The sequence below is a fragment of the Podarcis vaucheri genome, assembly GCF_965113315.1.
Source record: "Podarcis vaucheri genome assembly, chromosome: 2".
NCBI classification, from domain to species: domain Eukaryota; kingdom Metazoa; phylum Chordata; class Lepidosauria; order Squamata; family Lacertidae; genus Podarcis; species Podarcis vaucheri.
Genome location: NC_138760.1, coordinates 112960744 through 112984592, shown reverse-complemented (window position 1 = coordinate 112984592; position 23849 = coordinate 112960744). Strand labels below are relative to the sequence as shown.

Genomic DNA, 23849 nt, shown 5'->3' with positions numbered 1-23849 from the left:
ACATTAAAAAAACAACAACCACACTAATAAAATATACAATTCAACAAGGAAGCAAGGGTCAGCATCCATTCAACAAAGTGAGTAACTCAAATACCACTTTCAAGTGGCACTTAAGTGCTAGCAGTTTTACCACCTGGATTATGGTTTGGGATTTCCGTAACTGAGCCCAGGATAAAAATTACATAAAAAACCATTTGCTGCAACACTCGTAAGTGGCCGCACTTGGAATACTGTGCACAGTTCTGAGCGCTGCTTCTCAATAAAAGGATATTGTACAGTTGGAAAGGGTGCAGGAATGACAACCAAAATAATTCAGGCAGGCATAGGCAAACTTGGCCCTCCAGATGTTTTGGGACTACAACTCCCATCATCCCTGACCACTGGTTCTGTTAGCTAGGGATGATGGGAGTTGTAGTCCCAAAACATCTGGAGGGCCAAGTTTGCCTATGCCTGGATTAGGGGATTGGGGCAACTCCCCTACAAAGAAATATTACAACATTGGGGAGAGGGAATAAATAATTTTGGGGGTGAGTTATAAATAAGGGGAGGATATGACTGAGGGTTCTGAAAATATGTGTGATGTCAAGGAAGTAGATGGGCTTCTCCCTTTGATAACTCAGGGTCATCCAATGGAACTGAATGGTATGAAATTCGGGGCCGATGGAAGCCTGTGCTTCTTCACAGGGCAGACAGCTGCACCGTGGAATTCACTGCAGTAAGATGCAGCGGTGGCTGCCAACTGGGACAGGTTTAAAAGAGGATTAGACAAATCCATGGAAGATAAAGCAATCAACGGGTACTAGGAATGGGGTCTAATTTCCAGGATCCCAGGCAGCAGGCCTGCCTTTGAAGACCAGTTGCTGGGGAGTGACAAGAAGCGAGGGCTGTCATGTTCATGCTCTGCTTGTAGGTCTCTCATAGGCAGCTGGTTGGTCATTGTGAAGATCGGGAGGCTGAGAGCAGAGAGGCGTTTGTGGACTGAGGCAGCAGGGCTCATTTCATGATCTCTTTATGTTTATATATATATAGAGAGAGAGAGCATGAAATGAGCCACACACTCTCCAACTGAGCTATCCAGCTGCTGCCCTCCTTACACACGGAAGACCATTACAGGCAGGTAGCCGTGTTGGTCTCCCATAGTCGAAATAAAATAAAAAAATTCCTTCCATTAGCACCTTAGAGACCAACTAAGTTTGTTATTGGTATGAGCTTTCGTGTGCATGCACACTTCTTGGCTACGACGGGTCGCCAGAGGAGAAGGCATCCGTCTCTACCATTCGTGATAGTGTTCTTCTTTTTTTGGGGGGGGGGTCACTTTGGTGCATTCTTTATGCTGAAAAGCGAGACAGCCAAACCAAACCAGACCAGCTTTGCTCGTGGTCCAGAGCACCGATCCCACGACGAGCCTCAGCCGCCGATTGCCCGGGGCAGGCTCAACGCGCAGTTCAATCCTAAAAGCGCTTCTCAGAGGCAGGCTTAACCGGCTCCGATGGCCTTAAAAAGAAAAACTCTCCAGCCTCGCAGCACGAAAATGCACCGTGCGATTGGGTCCCCTTGCAGGCGCACGAGGCCATCTTGCGGAGGCGGCCGGGCTGCGTGGAAAAAGCCCTTGCGCGCCCAGCTCAGCTTCCCGGGCCTCCCTTGTCCGTAACGCAACATGGCGCTTTCCGGCGGGTCTCTTCAAACCGTCCTTTGGAAGTCTAATATCCTACCTTTCCCAAAAAAAAATCCCGTCCCGCGCCTGTCTGGAGACCCCCTCCCCGCCCCAAAGACCCCACGGCGGGCGCTGAAATGCGTGCTGCGCAAAAACGGCCGCCCTGTTTGGAGACACGGAGAGCGCCATACTGTACGGAGGAGGGCCGGGCGCAGGGGAAGGGTGGTTTCCCTGGGGTCGGGGGGGGAGGAAGGATTTCCGTTTCCGCTTGGGCGGGGGTTGGAGGAGGTTGCAGCTGGAGCTGGAGGTAAATAGAACGATTTTTTTTAAAAATATATATTTTTTGGGGGGCCCCGTGGTTCCGGATTCCCTGCGCGCGCTTCCCCGGGAGGGGAACCCGGAGGCCGACGCAAAAGAGGGAGGGGATCCCCGCTGGAGGCGGCGCGTAGAGGCCCAGCGGGGAGAGGAGGGCGATGGCAGCTCGAGCCCGGGTTCAAAGGGGGGGGGTGGTCTGGCAAGGGGGGGGGGTTCAGCCCCCGGAGAGGAAATAAGCGCTTATTTAAGCGGAGAGTGCCGCAAAATTGATAATAATAATAATAATAATAATAATAATAATAATAATAATACTTATATTAATACCCCGCCGATCTGACTGGGTTTCCCCAGCCACTCTGGGTGGCTCACAGCAAATATTCTTGGTTCAATTAGACATGTTTGGACTCTGCTTCTGCAGGGGAGAGGGCTGTTGAGGCATGCCCAATGCTTCATAGGATTTAAAAGGATTTGAAGATGGGTAGGGATGGTAGCATCAGAAAGGAAATTGAGGGGTAGTGATGAGGGTGCTTGTCTTTTCTAGGCAGGTAGGGCAGTGGGATGTGTGTCCCGTCTCTTACTGCTTTATCTTCCATAATGATCAGAAACCTTTCAAAAGTTACAGGAAAGCAGCTCTGAAGTTTATGTGATTTTGATCTTGCAACGCACAAAGAGAGAAGCAGTTTAGGTCACAGGCAAATGATCTTGGTCCTGATAGCTCCAGCAGGCACTATGTGTGTTCATAAATAAACAGCTGATCTGATACGAACTGTGTGCTGTTGATTAGGAGCAGTAGATACAGGGCTGAGCTGTGTGTCTCCAGTCACATGAACAATAGAGTTATTATGGCAACATGTGTTCCCAGAAGCCTAGAAATGAGTTCTTGGCATCTAGCAATCTGGAAAATGTAGATTATCTATCTCGGGCACTGATTTGTTTAGGGTGGGAGAGAATCAACACTGATCAGGAACAAATTGTTAAATATTTAAACGTGATTAGAAATATTTTATCCATTGGGCTGCAAGCTCCCTGTGGCCTCTCCCACAACCTATTCCTATTCCTGGCTGTCATTGTGTTGATGCCTAGAAGAAAGCAATAAACATTTCTGGCAGAGCTTCAAACCTCTCATAGTTGTGGCAAGCGTGGCAATGTTCTTCATTGTGACATGTAACCATTGTGGCAAGAGATTATCTAGATACAGATCTGGTGGGCGTCTTCTGTTGTATGCTTGCGTCACTTTTTGTTGAAGCCAAAATAACATTTTCAGGTGCCAGAGGTACATAGGTCCGAATTACATTCCTAGGTATTGTTGCAATTTGTGGCGCAACCGGAATAAGATTGCAAATGTGTAAACGCCCACAGAGTTTGCAGCTGGCCGAGTGGGATGTAGCTTTGCTGTATGCTGCCGATCAGAAGGTCGGCGGTTCGAATCCCCGCGACGGGGTGAGCTCCCGTTCCTCAGTCCCTGCTCCTGCCAACCTAGCAGTTCGAAAGCACGTCAAAGTGCAAGTAGATAAATAGGTACCACTCCGGCAGGAAGGTAAACGGTGTTTCTGTGCACTGCTCTGGTTCGCCATAAGCGGCTTCGTCATGCTGGCCACATGACCCGGAAGCTGTACGCCTGGCTCCCTCGGCCAATAAAGCGAGATGAGCACTGCAACCCCAGAGTCGGCCACGACTGGACCTAATGGTCAGGGGTCCCTTTACCTTTACCTTTTTACAATATGCATGGTTAACCAGTCTCCTTTTTCATTCCCCCCCCAGCCCAGCCTGCGCTTGACTGCTTCAGTTCTCTCGCCTTTGCTGCTGGATGCGGCCTTGGAGGAGGTGTCTTAAGGGTGTGCTGTAGATGAGGGGGTGGAGGATATGCCTGGTGGGGAATTTTCTCCACCCCCTCCGTGAGTGAGCAACTGCTGCTATGTGCCTCTCTCAGCGCCTCCAGGACTAAAGTCCTTTTAAGTTCCTCAAAGAATCGCCTGGCATCCTTTCTTCCGTTCCGGGCAGCGCGTGGTCCCTGGAGGGTGCCCCATCGCTCTCCAGACCAGCGCTGTAAATTTCCACCTGCTTCCCTTGCCGCGCGTGCCAAATGCATCTTTGCAAACCCAGAAGCCCTGTGCCAATGGTCTGTGGATGGGACTGGCGTTAGAATGGTGCCTGCATTTCTGTGACGAGGCCAAACCGCCCGGGTGAGGAGGCTGCAGAGGGGCGTTGGAGGCTGGGCATGGAGGACTCTGACCAGAGGTTGGTGCTGGGTATGAACATGGGTGATGGGCGGGAAACACCTCCCGGGGAGCTGAGGACGCCCACCGAAGAGGGAGAAGAGCAGAGGACATCCGTGCCTGAAGCCATCTGTGACGGTGGCAGCGGTGATGCCAAAACTTCCCAGAGGAAAGATGAGGAGCAGGAGGAAGAGGAGGAGCTTGACCCCCGCATCCAGGTAAGAAAATAGCTTTATTATTATTAATATTTTTTTATTTGTACCCTGCCCATCTGGCTGGGTTGCCCCAGCCACTCTGGGCGGCTTCCAGTATATACAATCAAACATCAAACATTAAAAATTTCCCTAAACAGGGCTGCCTTCAGATGTCTTCTAAAAGTCAGATAGTTGTTTATTTCCTTGACATCTGATGGGAGGGTGTTCCACAGGGTGGGCGCCACTACCGAGAAGGCCCTCTGCCTGGTTCCCTGTAGCTTCACTTCTCGCAGGGAGGGAACTGCCAGAAGGCCCTCAGAGCGACATCAGTGTCTGGGCTGAATAGTGGGGTGGAGACGCTTCTTCAGGTATACAGAGCCGAGGCCGTTAGGGGCTTTAAAAGTCAGCACCAACACTTTGAATTGTGCTTGGAAACCAGTACGATACTTCTTCCTGTATTCACTTGCCTGATGGCAGGCCTGGGAGGGGTTGCCATTCAGTTCTTCGGGGATTGCTCCATGTAAGCTTGCAATCTGGTTTGCTCTAAGGCTGTATTGAAAGTGTGGACAGAAACCAGTTGAACTACTGTGACTCGCCTCTTGGCCCTTCTGCCAACGAGCCACTTAGCATTTCCAATCAAGCAGGAACAGAATGGCCCAATAGTTGTGTTTGTTTTTTCCCTTTGCCTCAGGGCTAGTTGCCAGCATTTTTGTTTTAGCAAATGCAAAAATTCCTTTGAGCAAAAGTAAGCAGCAGTCAGTTTGGCTCTTGGCACCCACCCAGCACAGCAACCCTGTGGAAGCTAAGTGGGTCCATTTACAGTCATGGGATGAACGGGGCACCATTAACATTATTTATTGGTTTTCATACCCCGCCCTTCTTCCCCAAGGAGCCGAAGGCGGCAAGCAAATACAGCATTTAAGAGGAAAAACAAGGCGGAAACATTCCAAAACAGTTAAAACCATTTCAGATAAAAACATTCTGAAAGCAATGACAGATGAAAATGCTTGTCTATCCAGTGATCATGGGGTTGCCAGGAACAGCATGCTTCAGCCACCAGGAAGCTCCCTGCCCTTTTCCAAGTAGTACATTTCCCCCAGGAAAAACACCTTATCCATCTATTTCTGGGGGAGAGTACGGGAGCTTATTGCTATTTACAGGCCTGGCATTAAGAACCATCAGCAATTGCAACCCCCGGGCTGGTATGATGACCGCTGCCATCTCACCCTCCCCCAGCCCTTCTTGCCGTTTGGCACTACTGCAGAGAGGAAAGTAAATTCGGTGGGTGGATAAAGGTAAAGGGACCCCTGACCATTAGGTCCAGCCGTGGCCGACTCTGGGGTTGCAGCGCTCATCTCACTTTACTGGCTGAGGGAGCCTGCGTACAGCTTCCGGGTCATGTGGCCAGCATGACTAAGCCGCTTCTGGCGAACCAGAGCAGCACACGGAAACACCATTTACCTTCCCGCCGGAGCGGTACCTATTTATCTACTTGCACTTTAGCGTGCTTTCGAACTGCTAGGTTGGCAGGAGCAGGGACCGAGCAACAGGAGCTCACCCCGTCGCGGGGATTCGAACCGCCGACCTTCTGATCGGCAAGTCCTAGGCTCTGTGGTTTAACCCACAGCGCCAGCAGTGTCCCAGGTGGGTGGGTACCACGCTTCAAATCTGCTGCCCAGTGGAAGGTAGGGACCGCACTCTGGATTTGTGTAGGGTTTTACTCCTTAGCCTTTTCTTCTCCCAGTGATAACCCAAAAGGCAGCGGAGTTTAGGACAAGAGTTTTCCTTCTCCCACCTTCCCAGGTAGATGAGCCCCATCTGCCCCTCACTTCCCTTTATAGCATGTGCAGAATGGCGTCTTGTATGTCTCCTTCCAGCAGACAGGGAGGTGCCACATCAGTGAGGCCGAGAGCGGGGTCTTGTCCTCTGGGCAGCTCAGGGCCTCCATAGACACTGCCCAGGCTTGCACCCCAGGGTGGTCACTTTGGTGCTGCTGTCAGCGGTTTGACTTCACCCCCAGAGGCACACTCCATTGTCTCTTGAGACTTCCTGGCATCTTGGGCGTCCCAAGGTGAGGAGGATGTTTTCTCTCTTTTTTTCTTTTTTTGATAATTATTTTATTACTTTTCAATTACCGTAATCCAATAATAGCCTCATTATAACAATGCCAAATTAATAATACCAATCATTGAGATACCAAATTATACAGTTTAGATGGCCCCACTCCGCATGCTAGAATTGATGGTTTGATGATTTACTTTATTTCTGCGTTCGTAAATTTCAATTACGCTCCAGTCCAAATAACAATCCCTTATATTGCAACTGCAGTTTTAACAACTTCCATTCAGCATTAAACTATTTATGCAACATTAAATGATTTATATGCCTACAGGCGAAGCATTCAGACTCTCTCCTTGTTCTTCCTGTGTGTGGCAATTATTCTGTCCTGCAGTAATGTTTCTTCCTGTCCTTGTAATATATTACGCCTATCCGTTGCTGCTGTTCTCCATCATGCCTTGGGCTGACCTAGTGTCCCATTGTTGTTTCAGAAGTTCTCCATTGCTCCGTCCCTGCTTCATTGTTTTGCAACTTTAGCAGCAGGAGGATGTTTTCTAGCCCTGCTACCTGAGGTTCTTGAAGTCAAGGATGGGGGACCTTGTGTGGGCCTGCAAAAGGTTCCTGGACTACAACTCCCATCAATCCTGACCATTGACCATGCTGTCTGGGGTTGATGGGACTGCCAAGATGGCGGAGATTTCAAGACTGAACCCGAGTCCTTCTGTGTGCCTTCTGCCTCTACACTCAGGAATAGGAATCGGAGGCCTGACTGTTTTTCTTTCCTGCCTTTCTTTCCATCTATTCATTCTCTGCTGCCTTAGATCTCCAGTTTATATATACATATGCTCTATCTGTTAAGCAGAATATGTCCAGCAAGCAGCTGCATATAATTTCCCATCACTTATTGTGAGGGATGCAGGTTTCATCTTAGTGACAACTTGCATGTGTTTATAGGTAGTGCCAGGTACATATGCCGACCCTTTCCAAGAGTTAAAAAGCGCGTAGTTAAACTGCGGGATTTGCTCTCGCAAGTGGCGGTGACGGCCACCAACGTGGATGGCTTTAAAAAAGGAGGAGAAGGAGGATTCATTGATTATATTGTTTTTCACATTGAAGTATCTCAGAGCATCTTATGTAATAAAAATAGTAATCACAAAAAAGATTAAAGCCAAATATAAAAACAGAAATGAAACTGGGGCATGATGATGATGACAATTAATAAAATTTAAAAATAAATAAATAAGTGCTCATCTAAGAAAATATAGAAATCAACACATTCCACTTAAAAGCATTAGCACAAAAAGAGACACGGCTATCAATGGCTACTCGCCACAATGGCCACACTCTAACTTCACTGTTGGAGGCAGTAAACAGAGTATAATTGTAAAAATAGTACCTGTTTATCTACTTGCACTGGCGTGCTTTCAAACTGCTAGGTTGGCAGGAGCTGGGATAGAGCAACAGGAGCTCACCCCGTTGCGGGGATTCGAACCACCAACCTTCTATTTGGCAAGTCCTAGGCTCTGTGGTTTAGACCACAGCGCCACCTGCGTCCCTATTACAAGAGGGGAGTCTGTAACAGTCATGTCTTGCTTCCGGGCGTCCCATTGGTTACTGGACTAGGATGAGCCAGTGGCTGGATCCAGCCGCTTCTCTTGGGTTCTTATAAGCCTGCTAGGAAAGGGTTCAGGGGATGAAGGGGTGGAAGTTGTACAAATGTGTCCTTCTGCACTTTGCCGGTGCCTGTCTCTTGAGTCTGCCTTTCTCTCTCACCACAGGAGGAGCTGGAGCACCTCAATCAGGCCAACGAAGAGATCAATCGAGTGGAGCTGCAGCTGGATGTGAGTAAGGCAGTACCCTCAAAGCAATTTCAACATCACTTCTGAGAGCCAGTGTGGTGTAGTGGTTAAGAGCGGTAGTCTCGTAATCTGGGGAACCGGGTTCGCGTCCCCGCTCCTCCACATGCAGCTGCTGGGTGACCTTGGGCCAGTCACACTTCTTTGAAGTCTCTCAGCCCCACTCACCTCACAGAGTGTTTGTTGTGGGGGAGGAAGGGAAAGGAGAATGTTAGCCGCTTCGAGACTCCTTCAGGTAGTGATAAAGCGGGATATCAAATCCAAACTCCTCTTCTTCTTTTGAACACTTCCTGCCTTCTGTCCCCTCCACGGAGGCTGCGTTATCCCTTGGCAAGTCAGCAGGCAGGGGCCCCCAGTTTCACTCGCCACCTGCACCGTGGTGCGTTTGGTAGAGTGAACCGGGGAGGGAAATTGTCCCTGCAGTTACTTAAATGTATAGGGATTGCACTGAAAATTGCCCTTTCGTGTGGGGTAATTTGTTCCCTCTACTAACGTGAGGGTGAAAGATAATTGCGGAAAAACAAAATAAAAGGAAAATACCCGCTAATAGGTACAACTCAGTTGAAGCTCACTCCAGTGTCTGTTTTCTGGCTTCTGTTTGGAGTCGTCTTCAGCTCATCCTTCCCCATACAGACCTGCCTCATACTTAGGGGACCACGGATGTAATAAGGTTACCGTGCTTGTATCCAATGGCAATCAGCATGACCAAATTAGGTCCATTCATTTCAATGGGTCTGTTCTGAATATAAGTTACAGCCCCGTGTCTCAAGGCTGGTTTGTGGTTAGAGACTCCTGTTGTAGTGAAAAGAGTCTGGCCTCAACCAGAGCCAGGGCTTTTTCAGCTGTGGCTCCGATCTGGTGGAATGCTCTGTCACAAGAGACTAGGGCCTTGCAGGACTTGACATCTTTCCGCAGGGCCTGCAAGACAGAGCTGTTCCACCAGGCCTTTGGCCAAGGCACAGTCTGACCCCCTCCTTCTGTAATCCTCATATAACTCTAGCCCAATGGTTGCCATCAATTTGATTTGAACTGATTTTAGAATGAATTGATTTTAGAATGCGGTATTATTTTACTGTTGTTAGCTGCTCTGAGCCCGGCTTCTGCTGGGGAGGGTGGGATATAAATAAAATATTATTATTATTATTCGTTGTGGTTGTCATGGGAGGGGCCTTGGGGGCCCAATCCGCTGCTCAGTGCAGGATCTGCAGAGTGCAGCTGCAGTATCTCTGACAGGCAGCTGTACAGCCTGCAGTTCAGTGCCTCCAGGGAAGGAGAGCTCACCACAACCAGTAGCAGTCTGTTCCACAGCCAAACACTGCCTAGCATTAGGAAGCCGCCTCCTGATATTCAGTCGAAATGTGATGGGGTCGTGTTTGCTGCCTGTTTGCAATCTGCAGCATCGTGCACCAGCAGCGCACCTCCATCGGGGTCCCACAGATATGGGTGTGCAAAGTAGCCATGCGTTCCAGACACCCTGTGTGATCCGCCCTTGTGCATATATGACTGATGCAGCGCTTGAGCTCTGTGGGGCCAGCCATGGCACTGCAGCAGCCCGTAAAACCAGGCTTAAGCATGCATTTGATTCGGGCTCATTCCCTCGACGCTGACGTACTTTGCGCCATTGGTTTCAACAGGAAGCCCGTACCACGTATCGGAGGATATTGTCGGAGTCTGCCAGGAAGCTGAATGCTCAGGGCTCCCAGTTGGGGAACTGTATTGAGAAAGCACGCCCCTACTACGAGGCCAGGCGCTTGGCCAAGGAGGTATCTGTTAACATTTCCCTCTTTTTCACCCCTGAAGTTGCTACTATTCCTCGGCTGTTGTAGAGCAATAAATCTTTAAAGGATCTGATTTGGGGGTTCTGGAATTCTCTAAGATTAATTTTGTGTCATAAATAGCCACAAGTCATTGTCAAAAGTGGAAAGAAGCTGCCCCTATGAAAAGTCTCAGTAAACATTCCCTTAAAAGTCCACAGTGTGTCAGAAATAGTTTGCTCTTCCTTCTGAATTCCTGTTTTGCGCATTGAACGCCACTCTGCGCTTGCTCATATTTCATTGGGTGCCAGGATTGGACACCCAGCCTTCCACCCAAAGCTGCTTCTTGTGAGCAAGCACAGTGTCGACTGACGTAGGTGCCTTTTCCTTATTCGTTTTGGGCGGGGAGGCCTGCACCATATTGTGGGCCTTTCTGTTTTTATAGATGGCAGCCATTTTGCGTTGCCGCTCTCCCACAGTAGCCATTTTGTGACTGGTGCCCACGGCACTTTCTCAAAATTCTGCCTGGTTCCTATTGGCTGCTGACCCCTGTTCTGCTCCATCCCCCGTACCTAAGATTGGAGGCTAAAAGGAGTTGTCACAGGACAGCTGATTTTATAAACAGGATTTAAGCTATTTTATGAATTATTTCGTGTGCGGGAGGAATGGATTGAAAGGCTCTTGGCAGGACCTTGGGTTTTTGAGCTTCTGGCAGAAGGCCATTCTTTACCTGTGAGGAATGATGTAAACACAATGCTATCAGCAACACGTAATCCTGTTCCCAGCTTTAAACAGCTGGGCATATCCTGTCCAGAGTGGCTCACAGCAGTGTGGAGGACCAAAATCCACAATTAGCAGCTTCAGATAACAGGAATGTCAATGGATGACGTGGCAATGATGATGTGGGTGTCTGTCAACATGAATAACTGTATACAAAACAAAACAAAATAGCCGACTTGCACTTAATTAAAACCCTACCCTGTCAGCAGTGTTAGAAACTCAGATATATAATCTAATTGCCAAATGGCACTTTAAACCTAGGTTACGGTCACCACAGTGGGATGGAGTCCCCCCCCCCCATGGGGTATTATTATTATGTATTAATTTTCGTTTCTATACCGCTTTATATTTTAAAGAACAAATCTCAAAAGGGGTTAACCACACATTAAAACATCAAATAAAACAATCCAGAATAAAACAAATTCAAACTTCAAGGAAAATATTTCAGATCCTTCTCCCCAGTCGCCAGCCTGGCATCCAGAGATCTCTGCATGGTTGCAATTGGTTGCAAAATGCTCCTGGCGCCTGGCTAATTTCTTTTTTCTTTTTTTAAATAATATTTATTGCTTTTAAAAGTTACAAAAAAGTAGAAAAAAAGAAAAAAGAAAGAGAAAAACAATACAATATATAAACAATACAAGCCCACCCTAAACCCATTGAACTAAACACATAAACAAAGCAAGACAAAAACAATTTAAAAACATCCCTCCTTTTCCATACTCTGTCCTTCATTCCCTTGTTTCCTCGACTTCCTCACACCTCCCTTCTTGTATCCCACTTCTAGTACTTGTTTCAGCAGATCCTTTCCATCTTTCTCTATTTTCTGTCATATTATGAATAACATATTCTTTAACCTTATTTCCCATTAACGGTTGATTACTTATATACACCCAACTTCTTATAGCATTTCTGCTAAATCCATAAAATATCATTCCACCATTTTTCTGACAGTCATTACTTTAACAAAATTTCTAAATAAACACTTTAAATTTTCCAATAATCTTCCACTATCTCCTCTCCCTGGCTTCGGATTCTGCTAGTCCTTTCCGTCAGTTCCATATAATCCATCAACCTGGTGCCCTTATATCCGAGGCTCTTAAATCTCTTCCAAGTCCCTTCTGCAGGTCTTCTTCATATTCTTTGATGCTCAGGAGCAAATCTCGGGAAAACTCCAGCCTAGCAATACTTTTGTTCCTTCTGGACAGTTCAGCCAAATTTCCAAAGTTAAAAGTAAAGTCCATAGAGTGTTTCAGAACGTATTTCAGGATTCCTCCAATTCTAGCGACCCCCAAAACTTCAAACTCCTCCAACCCCAGGTCCATGTCCCAAAAGTCAGTCAATCCCTGGATAGAGGGTTCTTTCCAACTTTCCTTCTTCAATCCAAGCCAGGATCCTAGCCTCAAAATTTGACTTTTGCTAGATTCAGTCATGAAAGACCTCAATTTATAATCCTCAATCTGCTTCCGAGAAATTAAGGATCCCGCTTGTACTACTTTTGGTTTCACATCATCAGCTTTCTCCTTTTTCTCCACCATTTTCACATCATCAGCTTTCTCCTTTTCCTCCACCATTTGTCCATCCAAGATATGTTCCTGTACCAACTCCTGAATTGTTTCTGTATTGACACTCACTTTTTGATTCAAATTAATCACGTTCTGTTCCAAGTTGTCAATTTTAGAGATTGTGTCATCTGTCTTTTTATGGAGCTGTTCCAGCGAGTAGTTTATCTTGTATAATACAGTCACAATGGCTTCTCCTATCAACATTTTGAGTGATCCAAGGTCAGACTCTATTTTTCAGAATCTTATCTTGCAGCTGGAGCTCTCCCTGTTGCACTCCTGTAACAGTTTCACATGCTCCCTCTAGAGGGAAGCAGTCTCCGTTTGTATCAATTCTTTCAAACACAACTCAAGCAAGTAACAATAGTTTCAATTTTCGGTTACTTTTTCCTCCATTTTTAAACGCAGAAGAGGACAATGGAGACAGTGCCTTTCTTATTTTAGCTAGCTGTCAAATCCGTTCTGTCAATAAACATTCCCCAAACATCATCTGGCAGCCCTTTTCCAGGTTCAGAGCAGTGGCAATTTAATTTTGACTCTCTTCTGCAGGCACACTAAATCCAAAACTTCCCCTCTCTTCTCCTGCTTCCAAGAGGGGTTATATATTCTTGTCCGGTGGGAATTTAATCCTTTATCAAAAGCTTTCAAAGACTTTAGCTTGTAACGTCTTTGCTTCAATCTATTTACAAACCGGGAGGCGGACTTCCTGTTTAGAGCCTTCCCGCTTCAGCGCCAAATTAAAGTGTTTCAAGGTCCAATTTTCCGTTCTACTCACGGGTAGTCGTTTAAAATCCAATTCTCCACAGGAAAAAGTCAGCGCTCTCCGGCAACAGCAATGCGGCTTCACTCCGTGAAAGAAGCGGTCGATTCAAAGCACTGCGCCGCTCACCCCACGTCACTCCGGATTCCCAAAACAGGGTTTCCCCGCGAGTAGGGGGGGCGCAAATGGTGCCAGCCGAATCCCAGGTTCACAGGCTTCTCCCGCCTGTGATTTCTATGGGTCTCCACCTTCACCGTGGCGGTCAGACCCTGCTTTTCACGGAGCAAATTCCTCCCGATCGGAGGAATTCAGCCATTGACGGAGGCGCCTCCCTGGAAGTCTTCGCGCCTGGCTAATTTCTAACACTGCCTGTCAGCGAAGAGGTATTCTGTTGCAGGCTCTTTTCTGCTACGCTAATTTTATATAGGAAGAGAGCTGCTTTATTTAAAGTAAGGGAGAAGTCAAACATGCCACCTCCGTGTCTGAAGTGGTACACCCCAGCAAGAGTTGCACTGTGCAATTCTTTTCCCTGCGTGTTTCAAGTCTCCACCTTTCCCTTCTCTCTACGTCCAATGTGGTGCCCTCAGGATGTTGTTGGGCTAAATCTCCCATCATGCCTTACCGCTGGGGCTGATGGGAGTTGGAGTCCAACAGCACCCAGAGGTGGCCTCAGATCGGCTACCCCTGCTCTAGCTAGTGTGTGTGAGAGAATTGGGGCGAGGGAGTGCTTAAAACAAGGGGAGAGGGCGTGTGTGTGTGTTCTGGGGGGAAACAAAAGCTTGGGGGATTTTTAATGGAATTTTTGTTTGTGTTGTGTTTCTCTCCTCCCCTCACTACAGGCACAGCAAGAGACCCAGAAGGCTGCCCTGCGGTACGAGCGAGCCGTCAGCATGCACAACGCGGCCCGGGAGATGGTTTTCGTGGCTGAGCAGGGGGTCATGGCTGACAAAAACAGGCTGGACCCCACCTGGCAGGAGATGCTCAACCACGCTACGTGCAAGGTGAGGGGGAAGGCCTGCAGGAATCAGGAGCCTGCAACCCTGCAGATGTTGTCAGACTCCTGTCTCCCATCAGCCCCCAGCCAGGCTAGCCAGATTCAGGGAAAGGCTGCAAGTCCCCCAATGGAGTAGTGGTCTGGAGTCACGGGAGGTTGAAGGCCCGTTGCTATTTCTGGAGCAGGGTCCGTCCCTGTCTCCGGCATCTTAGAGCCACCCAGTCAGCATGGAAGGGGAGCTTTTTAGTCTTTGGATGCCCCAAAGCTAGGATTCGGGGATGCTGGAAGCGCAAGGTGCTTCCGTTTCAAGACAACGGTGTGTGAGTTCTGTGATGTTCAGAGGAACTTCATGGAAAACGCAGCTCAAAGCGCTCTTAAGGAAGATATGGCGCACTCCAAATCATGTGCCTGTGTACAAGCACAGAAAACAGCAGATCTAGCTGAAAGGCAACACATGGACATCTGCACCGATTGTTGCAGGGCACCTCTCTGTATAATTATCAGATTATTGTCTAATCTTAGAAGAGGGTTTGACTGTGAATATCATAAAAAGACCCTGCACTCCTGAATTTTCCACTATGCCGCTGGATACAGACCATACCATCCAACACTTTTATTTTATTTTATTTATTTGTACTCTGCCCATCTGACTGGGTTGCCCCAGCCACTCTGGGCGGCTTCCAGTATATACAGAAACATAATAAAACATCAAGCATTAAAAACTTCCCAACACAGGGCTGCCTTCAGATGTTTTCTAAAAGTCAGATAGTTGTTTATTTCCTTGACATCTGACGGGAGGGTGTTCCACAAGGTGGGTGCCACTTACCGAGAAGGCCCTGTGCCTGGTTCCCTGTAGCTTCACTTCTCGCAGTGAGGGAACAACCAAAAGGCCCTTGGAGCTGGACCTCAGTGTTCAGGCTGAGCGATGGGGGTGGAGACGCACCGTCAGGTACAAACAGGGCTGAAGTTAGTAAGGTTGGCAGAGTCCACACCCCACTCGCATCTCTGCCAACTGGAGGAAGAGGGAAAGAGGAATGGCAGAGGAAGATGATGGACTTTTCAGAGCTAACCGGCCTGACTGGAAGAGTCCGTGACCAGAAGGAGGAGGAGCACCACCAGGAAGAATGGAAGAACTTCAAAGATTGTTTACTTAAATATGCTAAGATAAATTTATTAGAAATACTTGCAAAAAAAATAGATAGGCTAAGGATTTAAATATGTGAAGTTACAGAATATTATGTTTAAAGCAAAGATGAAAAGAAACAAAGATGTTAAGAGGATTAAGTAAATTTTATGAGATTTTGTTTTGGAAATCCGTTACAATGATATATAATGAAATTCAATCAAGGGAATTTGAGGAAGTCTCTCAACAATGTTATTAAGATTGGATTAAGTACAGTTATGATGTATGTTTGTTTTTTAGTTTAAAATTTTGGAAAATTAATTTTAAAAATGGAAAAAAAATCGAGGAAGAGGGAAAGAATTGGTTGCTGGGGAAGACAAAGTGACTGCAGAGTGGGTGGGAGGTTGTTCCCAGTGTTGAGCTTTCAAGACCTAGAGAGCATCCTTGCTCTGACTTGCCCCTTTCCCGCCCTTCAGGTGAACGAGGCCGAAGAGGAGCGCCTGCGAAGCGAACGGGAGCACCAGCGCGTCACCCAGCTCTGCCAGCAGGCCGAGGCCAAGGTGCAGTCGCTGCAGAAGTCCTTGAAGCGGGTCATTGTGAAGAGCAAGCCCTACTTTGAGCTGAAGGCCCAGTTCAACCAAATCCTTGAGGTGAGACCTTCCTCTGGGTCCTAGGACTCGCCCTACCCAGGCAGCCTTTGTGCCCCTAACAAATGACAGCTCCCAGAATCCTTTGGCGGGGGGATCTGCCACTGTTTGAAGTGAGTGCCTGAGGGTTTAAATGCATGGTACGTTGAAAGTGTTGTCTATAAGAATAAAAGAAAATTATTATAAATTAGTTTGGAGATAGTACAGTGGTGCCCCGCAAGACGAATGCCTCGCAAGACGGAAAACTCGCTAGACGAAAGAGTTTTCCGTTTTGGAGGTGCTTCGCAAAACGAATCTCCTATGGGCTTGCTTCGCAAGACGACAATGTCTTGCGAGTTCCTGCGGGGTTTTTTTCCTTTCCCCCCCTTTTTCTAAGCCGCTAAGCCACTTATCAGCTGATCCGATAAGCTGATAAACCGCTAAAAGCCGCTAATAGCGCTAATCCGCTAATCCGTCAATGGGCTTGCTTCGCAAGACGAAAAAACCGCTAGACGAAGAGAATCACAGAACGGATTCTTTTCGTCTTGTGAGGCACCACTGTACCGTATTTTTTGCTCTATAGGACGCACTTTTTCCCCTCCAAAAATTAAGGGGAAACGTGTGTGTGTCCTATGGAGCAAATGCAGGCTCCTTGGCTTCAGCGATAGCAACGCGAAGCCTCCGAAGCGCAGAGGGAGTGCTCCCTTCGCGCTCCGGAGGCTTCGCGTTGCTTTCGCTGAAGCCTGGAGAGGGAGAGGGGTCGGTGCGCACTGACCCCTCTCACTCTCCAGGCTTCACGGGTAGCTGCCTGAAGCCTTCGGAGCGCAGCGCAAGCTCCCGCTGTGCTCCGCAGGCTTCAGGTTCCTATCACTGAAGCCAGGAGAGCAAGACTCTCCTGGCTTCAGCAGAGAGGGAGAGCTGCACAGCGCCCCTTCAGACAAGTGGGAGGAGAAATGGAAGGGGCTCCGTTTCTCCTGCCGCTTCACTGAAGGGGTGCTGAGCAGAGAGGGGGAGAATTTTTTTTTCTTGTTCTCCCCCTCTAAAACAAGGTGCGTCCTATGGTCTGGTGCGTCCTAAAGAGCGAAAAATACGGTATCGGAATAAATCAAACAAGCAAGGAATATTTGGTGTTATGTTGGAGGGGATGCCAGGCAGCAGGGAATTATGTTCACATGTGGTGGGGGTGTAAATATGTACATTTTTTATTGGCAAAGGGTGTTTAAGGAGATAACAGAAATAAATCACTGGGTTAAAGCTGATCGAAAGTCCAGAGGTAGCATTATTATCAATTTACAATGGAGTGGAAGGTTCGCAGGCTGTGAAGGACTCGCTCATAAATTTATTGACAGCTGCAGAAATTATTACAGCTAGGAAGTGGAAGGGGCAAGCAGAATATAAAATAGAAGAATGGTATGAAGAGGTGTGGGGTACAGCTGTTAATGATAAATTAACACGTGCCATTAAGGCAGGATGTGGAATATGCAGGAGAAATGAGTTTGAGAAGACGTGGAAGCTGTTTGTAGGATGTGCACTGTTAAAAGGGAAAGGGGTCAAACCATCGCAAGAGGTGTTGAAATTTTGGGAGGTTGGAAAGTTACAATGGAATGGCCTCGTGGGTGAGGTACACATTTTTATTCTTATTTATTTATGATTACAGTGGTACCTCAGGTTACATACGCTTCAGGTTACAGACTCCGTTCACCCAGAAATAGTGCTTCAGGTTAAGGACTTTGCTTCAGGATGAGAACAGAATTAGCTAAAGTGCTCCTTCAGGTTAAGAACAGTTTCAGGTTAAGAACGGACCTCCGGAACGAATTAAGTACTTAACCTGAGGTACCACTGTATTACTTTGTCAAAGTAAAATAAATAAAATAAAATAAATTGAAAGCATTTCCAGAAAAAGAAAAAAAAGAAGCCTGGTTGGTGTGCATGTTGGCCTAATGCTTCACCTGTTCCTTCTCTGCCGTGCAGGAACACAAGGCCCGGGTGACGTCCCTGGAGCAGCAGGTGGGGCAGGCCAAGATGCGCTACTCTGTGGCCTTGCGGAACCTGGAGCAGATCAGCGAACAGATCCATGCCCGGAGGCTCCAGCGCCTGGTGGGCCGGAGGGCTTCCCCGGTGGGCGCCGAGGCCAGCCCGGCACTGCTCTACGGGGCGGCGGCGCTGCCTCCTGAGCCGGCCGCCTCCGCCGACACACTCTCGGTCCTCAGCTTCCAGACCATTGCCTCCGACCTGCAGAAATTCGACTCGGTGGAGCACCTGCTGGGGCTGTCCGACGCCGCCAGCCTCAACAGCGACGAGCTGGAGGAGCGGGAGCAGCGCCGCGATGCCCAGCCCCACCCCTTCAAGCACCACCGCAGCATCAGCCTCTGACGTGCCCCCATAACCCCCGCTCTCTGCTGCAGTCCCTTTCGCCCCCGACCTCCTGGGGAAATGGGGAGAAGGAGGGGTCGGGCACGAAAGGAATGATCACGCAGAGAAAGGCAGGTCTTGGGAGCGCATTGGTTACGCTGGGCCCGTCTGCTGAAGTGCGGCCGTGGGGCTGAATTTCCCCCGCAATTTGCAGCCTTTGGCGCAACCCAGACGCCCTGCCGTCCTCTGCGCACCCAGGCCCCAGTTGCTTGGAAACTTCGAGCATTTTGCTGGCCCCCATTCATCGAGCCCCCATTTCCCCCGCCCCTTATTTCCCCCTCCCCCCTCCCCACCAGCATGCACCTGTTTCCTGGGAGCACCGTATGGTGGGGACAATTCTGCGCCCCTGCACATTTCACCTTTGGTTTGTTGGCTTATTAGCGACACCATCATCTTTCTCCAGGTGCTTGAAACAGAGGGAAGAAAAGAAGGGAAGGATGCAGGAAGGAAACAACGCTGCTGCTTCGTTCTCGCTCTTTTTACATGATTTGTTTTGGGTGGCTGAGTAGGTGTTGAGAAGACGACTTTTTAAAAACCTCTGCATTTTAGAGAACCTCCCCAGTCTGCTTTCATTGGATTGCCACCACAGACTGCGATATAGAAAAATATCCTTTTTTAAAAAAGAAACGGGACTCTTGCGCTCCCTATGGGGCTTTTTTTGACATACACTACAGTAAAACGAGGCATGCCATTCATTTATCTCGCCCCAGCAACAGATATATAACGACGGGCACCAGTCTCTTTATAGCTTCTCCAGCGTGTAGACATGTGATCTGTTGTCGGTGCAGAAGCTGGGGACAGAGGCTGGCAGCCTGAGGGTGCCTTTCAGCGGTACCGCGTGAGAAGACAGACAGCGGGAGGCTCCCTCCACTGAGACATCTCCTACCTATCTAACCCACTTGGTACATCCCTGTTTGCCCCAGTCAAAAGATGGGAGGCACTTTTGCTCCATGGCGATGACATTTGCACTAATTTAAGCAGCAAAAGGTGGGTCTGGAAAACCTTTATCTCTTCTCCCTCCTCAGTGGTCTCCACAGGCCCCCGTGTCTCTGTTTTCTGGGGATGGGGGCGGTTTTGGCCTCTCAGAACAAATTTGCTAGACCTTGGCTGTGATGAGAACCAGTTGCTGGTTTGAGGCAGCCTGATAGCGACTCTGTGTGTGTGTGCGTGTGGGTGTTTGTATGACCGGCTTCTGATGTGTATTTTATTTAAAGTAAAGTTTATGCCCTATCAAAAGAACCTTTCCTCTCTTTCTTTCTTTCTGTTTGGTGTTTGGTTTTTTGCCAAGTACACACAGATCCCATATTCAGTTGCTCATTATGCACAAATTCACTTATCCAAACTTGAATTAACACCCAAACCTCACTATACACACCATAGATTCAGATATCCAAACAGCCAGACCTGCATGTAGTACTGTAAACAAATAAGCAACCTTAAACGAGTCTTACTTTTGTGTGTGCAGTCATTTTGGCAGAAACCATGAGGTGGGAAGGGGAGGTAAGGGGATAGATCAGACAAATGACAGCATTTCCTCCTTGTTTGCCTTTTGCAACGTTTCAGAGGGTTTTCCTAGTTCCCACCCCCCTCATGCTGGGGTTAAAATTCTATGGTGGGGAACACATTAAAAATTTCCCCATAGGAATAAATGGAAATCATTGACTCATTATGCAAACGCTCACCTAACAAATGATTTCCTGAGAAATCGTTTGCACTGCCTACCCACCAAGTCAAGGTGCCCAAAGCCAGGCAAATTGTTTTGGCACTTGGTGCAGAAAATCCTTCAAACGCCTCTCCCTGGTCCCCCGGCAGTAAAAATATACTCATATATTGTCGTATACTTAAGAGTTTGCTGACACAAATCCTGCAACCCGATTCTTGTGCAGCACCGTTGTTGAGCTTTCTTTAAATAGCTGTGTTTCTGTGCTTGCTCATGTCTTTCTGAAATTACCCCTGACCTTCCTAGAAAGACCACCTTCACCTTCCGGTTTCTGCACAAAAGCATTCTTAAGCATTCTTGGTTGTATAACAAACTTCCGGTCTTGTTCCCAAAAGGAAGAAACTAATGAAGCGCACAAAATGTTTGGTTCATTGCATTTCACACCCATATAAGCACAGTGTTCTCCACAAAAGCAATAGAATGACATTTCCAAGTTCATCTGGGAGTACGGGCGATGAGTATGTGTGACAAAAGCAAAGGAGCATATACAATAAAAGATAGAAATCTCAGTATCACTGTTACTTGCCTCCTAATATTGCAGCACTAATACCTCAGTGGCCTCTCTCACAGAGAGAGCCTGGTCCATAATTCCAGCTGCAACCTTTGGGATGTTCCTGATGAGCGGACAGATAAATTCACTGTTTTAGTCCCCACATTGAAATATCTGGGTGAAGTCTCGAGGCGGCTTTAGGATGGTGTAGTCCAGCCAAAGGGCCCCATCTTCCTACGTCCTTTGAGGAACAAACGGGGGCTCACCTCACACTGCTCGGAAGAGGGAAGAAGTGCAAGGAGGACCCCAAATTCTTCCTCAAGCAAAAATGTTCCAACCATTGCAATATGTATCACTTGACATGCCAAACAACAGTTCCTCTGGACAGGGCGATTCCCTCTTCGGTGAAGCAGCGTATCGCCTATCAGTATTTACAAAAGGGTAATGTTTTTCAGTCCGAGGGCCACATGAGCTTTTGGGGGCCACATGGCAGTGATGGGCGGGGCCAGAGACAAGAACGGGTGGAGCAGCAAATGGACATTTCACCTTTACAAAGTAGGGTCACTTCACATGAACACATCAGAGACATTGTTCAGAGTTCAAGGGCATAGTCCAGTCCGACAAAGACGTGAGGAAGGTGCAAAGCAGGGCTGGTGAGGGGTGTGCCTGGTAAGAGTCACAAGGGCCAGGGGGAGAGGCCTAGAGCGCTGCATTCCCCCCCCCCCCGATTCACAATATAGACACCCACACACTTGTTGAGATGTTTGGCTTGTCCCCAAAATACCTTGCAACAGCCCAGCTCACTGAGCCATTCCTATGTGCAAGAAACAGTGACACACCATTGCTTGATTGTCATTCCCCTGCCTCAAGAATGGGGAGTGTGAACTCCAGTTCCCATCAGCCCCAGCCAGAATGGCTAGTGCTTAGGGATGATGGGAGTTGGAGTTCCTGAGTCCAGATTCCCCCCTCCCTCCCTTATTTCCTCACATTTGACCACAGTTGAGTTCATATTCCCCAGTCTGCTTCCAAGAGCTTGAAAGGGCGATGGTTTTCAGATTTTCTCCCTCCGCTTTCACACTAGAGGAATGCTCTCTTTAAATAAGAGCACAGCAAGAACCAGCCATTCCCAGAATGCTCTGGGGCAATGGCAATTGGCCTGTCATTGTGGTCCTGTGGGAGACAGGTGCTTTGTGGAAGACAACACACACACAAACACAAACAAAGCACCCTCTCAACATTTTAAAAAGCACCATAAAGTACATTTTTTAAAAAAAAAGTTTGATTGCACAAGATATAAAGTTGTGTGTGTCACTATTTTGGACTTTTTGCAAAAAGTGACGGGGGAGGGAAATGCACTGTAAAGTGTGGGCTGACACTTGCTTTGACACGACATCATCTAACCTCACCACAAACAAACCAGAGTGGAGGCTTATTAAATCGCCGCCGTCCAAATACTCAACAAACAGGTCACATGGAAGTGACGTTAAAAACAGACTACAGTGGATCTACCATTGTCAATGGCTGCGTCCCAACCTAAGACTTTCCCCCTCATAAAATCACGAAGTGAACCAGGACGTGGCCCCACTTCATATAATTCTCCCACAAGTATTTGATGTCCAAATAGCTCTTGACAGAGGATTCCTCCCTTATTCAGTTATTTATGGAGGTTTATCAAATGTAGGAATGTAGGAATCTCATATTATTGATCTGTCTAACCCAGAAGTACCTAGTCTGACTGGCAATGGCTTTCTGGGGTCTCTGGCAGAGGGACTTTCCCCACTCCCTTGCTTCCTGACCCTTTTAAAAATAAGAGTTGCCAGGAATTTGAACCCAGTACCTTTTGACATGCAAAGCAGGCCTCCTGCCACTGAGGTAGAGTCTCTCCTCAGGTATAAAGGGCCCTCAAAGGTGGTCTGCCTCTCAGTATCAGCTGCTAGGCATCACAGGTGAGGAGAGGGCTATTGTACCCATGCCATGCTTGTGAGGATGCCATAGGCATCTGGCTGGCCACTGCGAGAAAAGGACTAGATAGGCCTTTGGCCCGATGCAGCAGGACTCTTCTTAAATTCTTATAATCCAGACCCTGAGCCTCACCTTGGCTCCGAAGAGTTTACAAGCTAGAAAGCAGCGAGGGCACAGGAGAGAAGAGGAAATGGGGCGAATACAACATCTACAAAAAGCCACTGGCACAGCAACATAATGACATGCATGCAGGACTGATCCAGAGGTCACATTTTCCAGCATCACCAAGTAACTAGAACAGCAGATATATCAGAACAAAAATGGGCAAAACCTTCGAGCGTATTAATCAAATGAAAGCAAGAGATTGGCAGGAGTGTGTTGTCGGTGTCTGGTACAGTGGTGCCTCGCAAGACGAAATTAATTCGTTCTGCGTGTTTTTTCGTCTTGCGATTTTTTCGTCTTGCGAAGCACGGTTTTAATGGGTATTAACGGTTTTAAGAAAAAGGAAACAAACTTGCAAGACGTTTTTGTCTTGCGAAGCAAGCCCATAGGGAAATTTGTCTTGCGAAGCAACTCAAAAAATGAAAAACTCTTTCGTCTTGCGAGTTTTTCGTCTTGCGAGGCATTCGTCTTGCGGGTCACCACTGTACTAGAATCTCTCTCTACGTATGTTATGTGTGTGTGTGGACTCAGGCCTTGAATACCTGAAAGACCACCTCCTTCCTGACAGATCCCCTCAGGTGTTAAGTTTGGCCGAGGAAGCCCTCTTGGCTGTTCCACCACCCTCTGAGGCTTAGGGCGGGTGGGCCACATCTTATGTGGCAGCCCCTAAGTTGTGGAATTCGCAGCCCACTGAAATGCACCCGCAAACTTCCCTATACAGCTTCCCGTGAATGCCTGACACATCTGGCTTCTGACACCTGAGGTGTATATTTTAAGAAAATACCTTAGACCTGCAATTGTGAAGTTGTTTTAAACTGATTTTAATATCATGGTTTAATTAATTGATATTGTTGTAATCTGGCTATTATTGGGGCAATTTTGGAAAACTATTAAAAACTATTTAAAAAAACCTATTTGTATAATAATAATAATAATAATAATAATAATAATAATAATAATATTGTGGTTTAATTGTTGTAACCCACCCTGGGACCTTAGGGTGAAGGGCAGGGAAGAAGAAGGAGGAGGAGGAGGAGGGATGTGTATGGGCACATATTTATATGAGTGGGTGATTGGGTGCATGTAGGGCTTTTTTTCAGTCGCATCTCGCTAGAACTCAATTCCAGGACCTCTCAGGTCGGCGCCATTGCCATTCTGAGAGAAAAAGGGAGGTGTTCATGGTGAGTTCTGACACCTCTTTTTCTAGAAAAAAT

General features: G+C 47.7%; 1 protein-coding gene and 1 long non-coding RNA gene across 3 annotated transcripts; one reads left to right on the top strand and one right to left on the bottom strand.

The window, feature by feature from the left end:
- Positions 1 to 1889: 1889 nt before the first annotated feature.
- SH3BP5L (SH3 binding domain protein 5 like) lies at positions 1890 to 19540 on the top strand. 2 transcript variants are annotated; one of them, XM_082210348.1, is made up of 8 exons: positions 1890 to 1961; positions 3731 to 4403; positions 6929 to 7054; positions 8216 to 8278; positions 9928 to 10056; positions 13986 to 14147; positions 15740 to 15913; positions 17861 to 19540. In XM_082210348.1, the coding sequence occupies exons 2-8, from the start codon at positions 4188 to 4190 to the stop codon at positions 18260 to 18262; spliced, it is 1272 nt and encodes a 423-aa protein (XP_082066474.1). In that variant the 5' UTR covers positions 1890 to 1961; positions 3731 to 4187; the 3' UTR covers positions 18263 to 19540. The 2 variants fall into 2 exon arrangements, with proteins under 2 accessions (XP_082066474.1, XP_082066475.1); XM_082210349.1 differs by lacking the exon at positions 6929 to 7054.
- LOC309525580 lies at positions 4555 to 15731 on the bottom strand. Its single transcript, XR_014216439.1, has 2 exons — positions 14963 to 15731; positions 4555 to 4623 (listed from the first exon to the last, which is right to left on the bottom strand). It is a non-coding gene; the product is annotated as an uncharacterized lncRNA (long non-coding RNA).
- Positions 19541 to 23849: the final 4309 nt, after the last annotated feature.

Bases quoted from the DNA above. Each gene is read 5' to 3' on its own strand.
- SH3BP5L (XM_082210348.1), top strand. From the start codon at position 4,188: ATGGAGGACTCTGACCAGAGGTTGGTGCTGGGTATGAACATGGGTGAT. The intron at 4,404-6,928 runs GTAAGAAAATAG...TTGTTGTTTCAG, and splicing joins AGCTTGACCCCCGCATCCAG to AAGTTCTCCATTGCTCCGTC. The intron at 10,057-13,985 runs GTATCTGTTAAC...CCCTCACTACAG, and splicing joins CCAGGCGCTTGGCCAAGGAG to GCACAGCAAGAGACCCAGAA.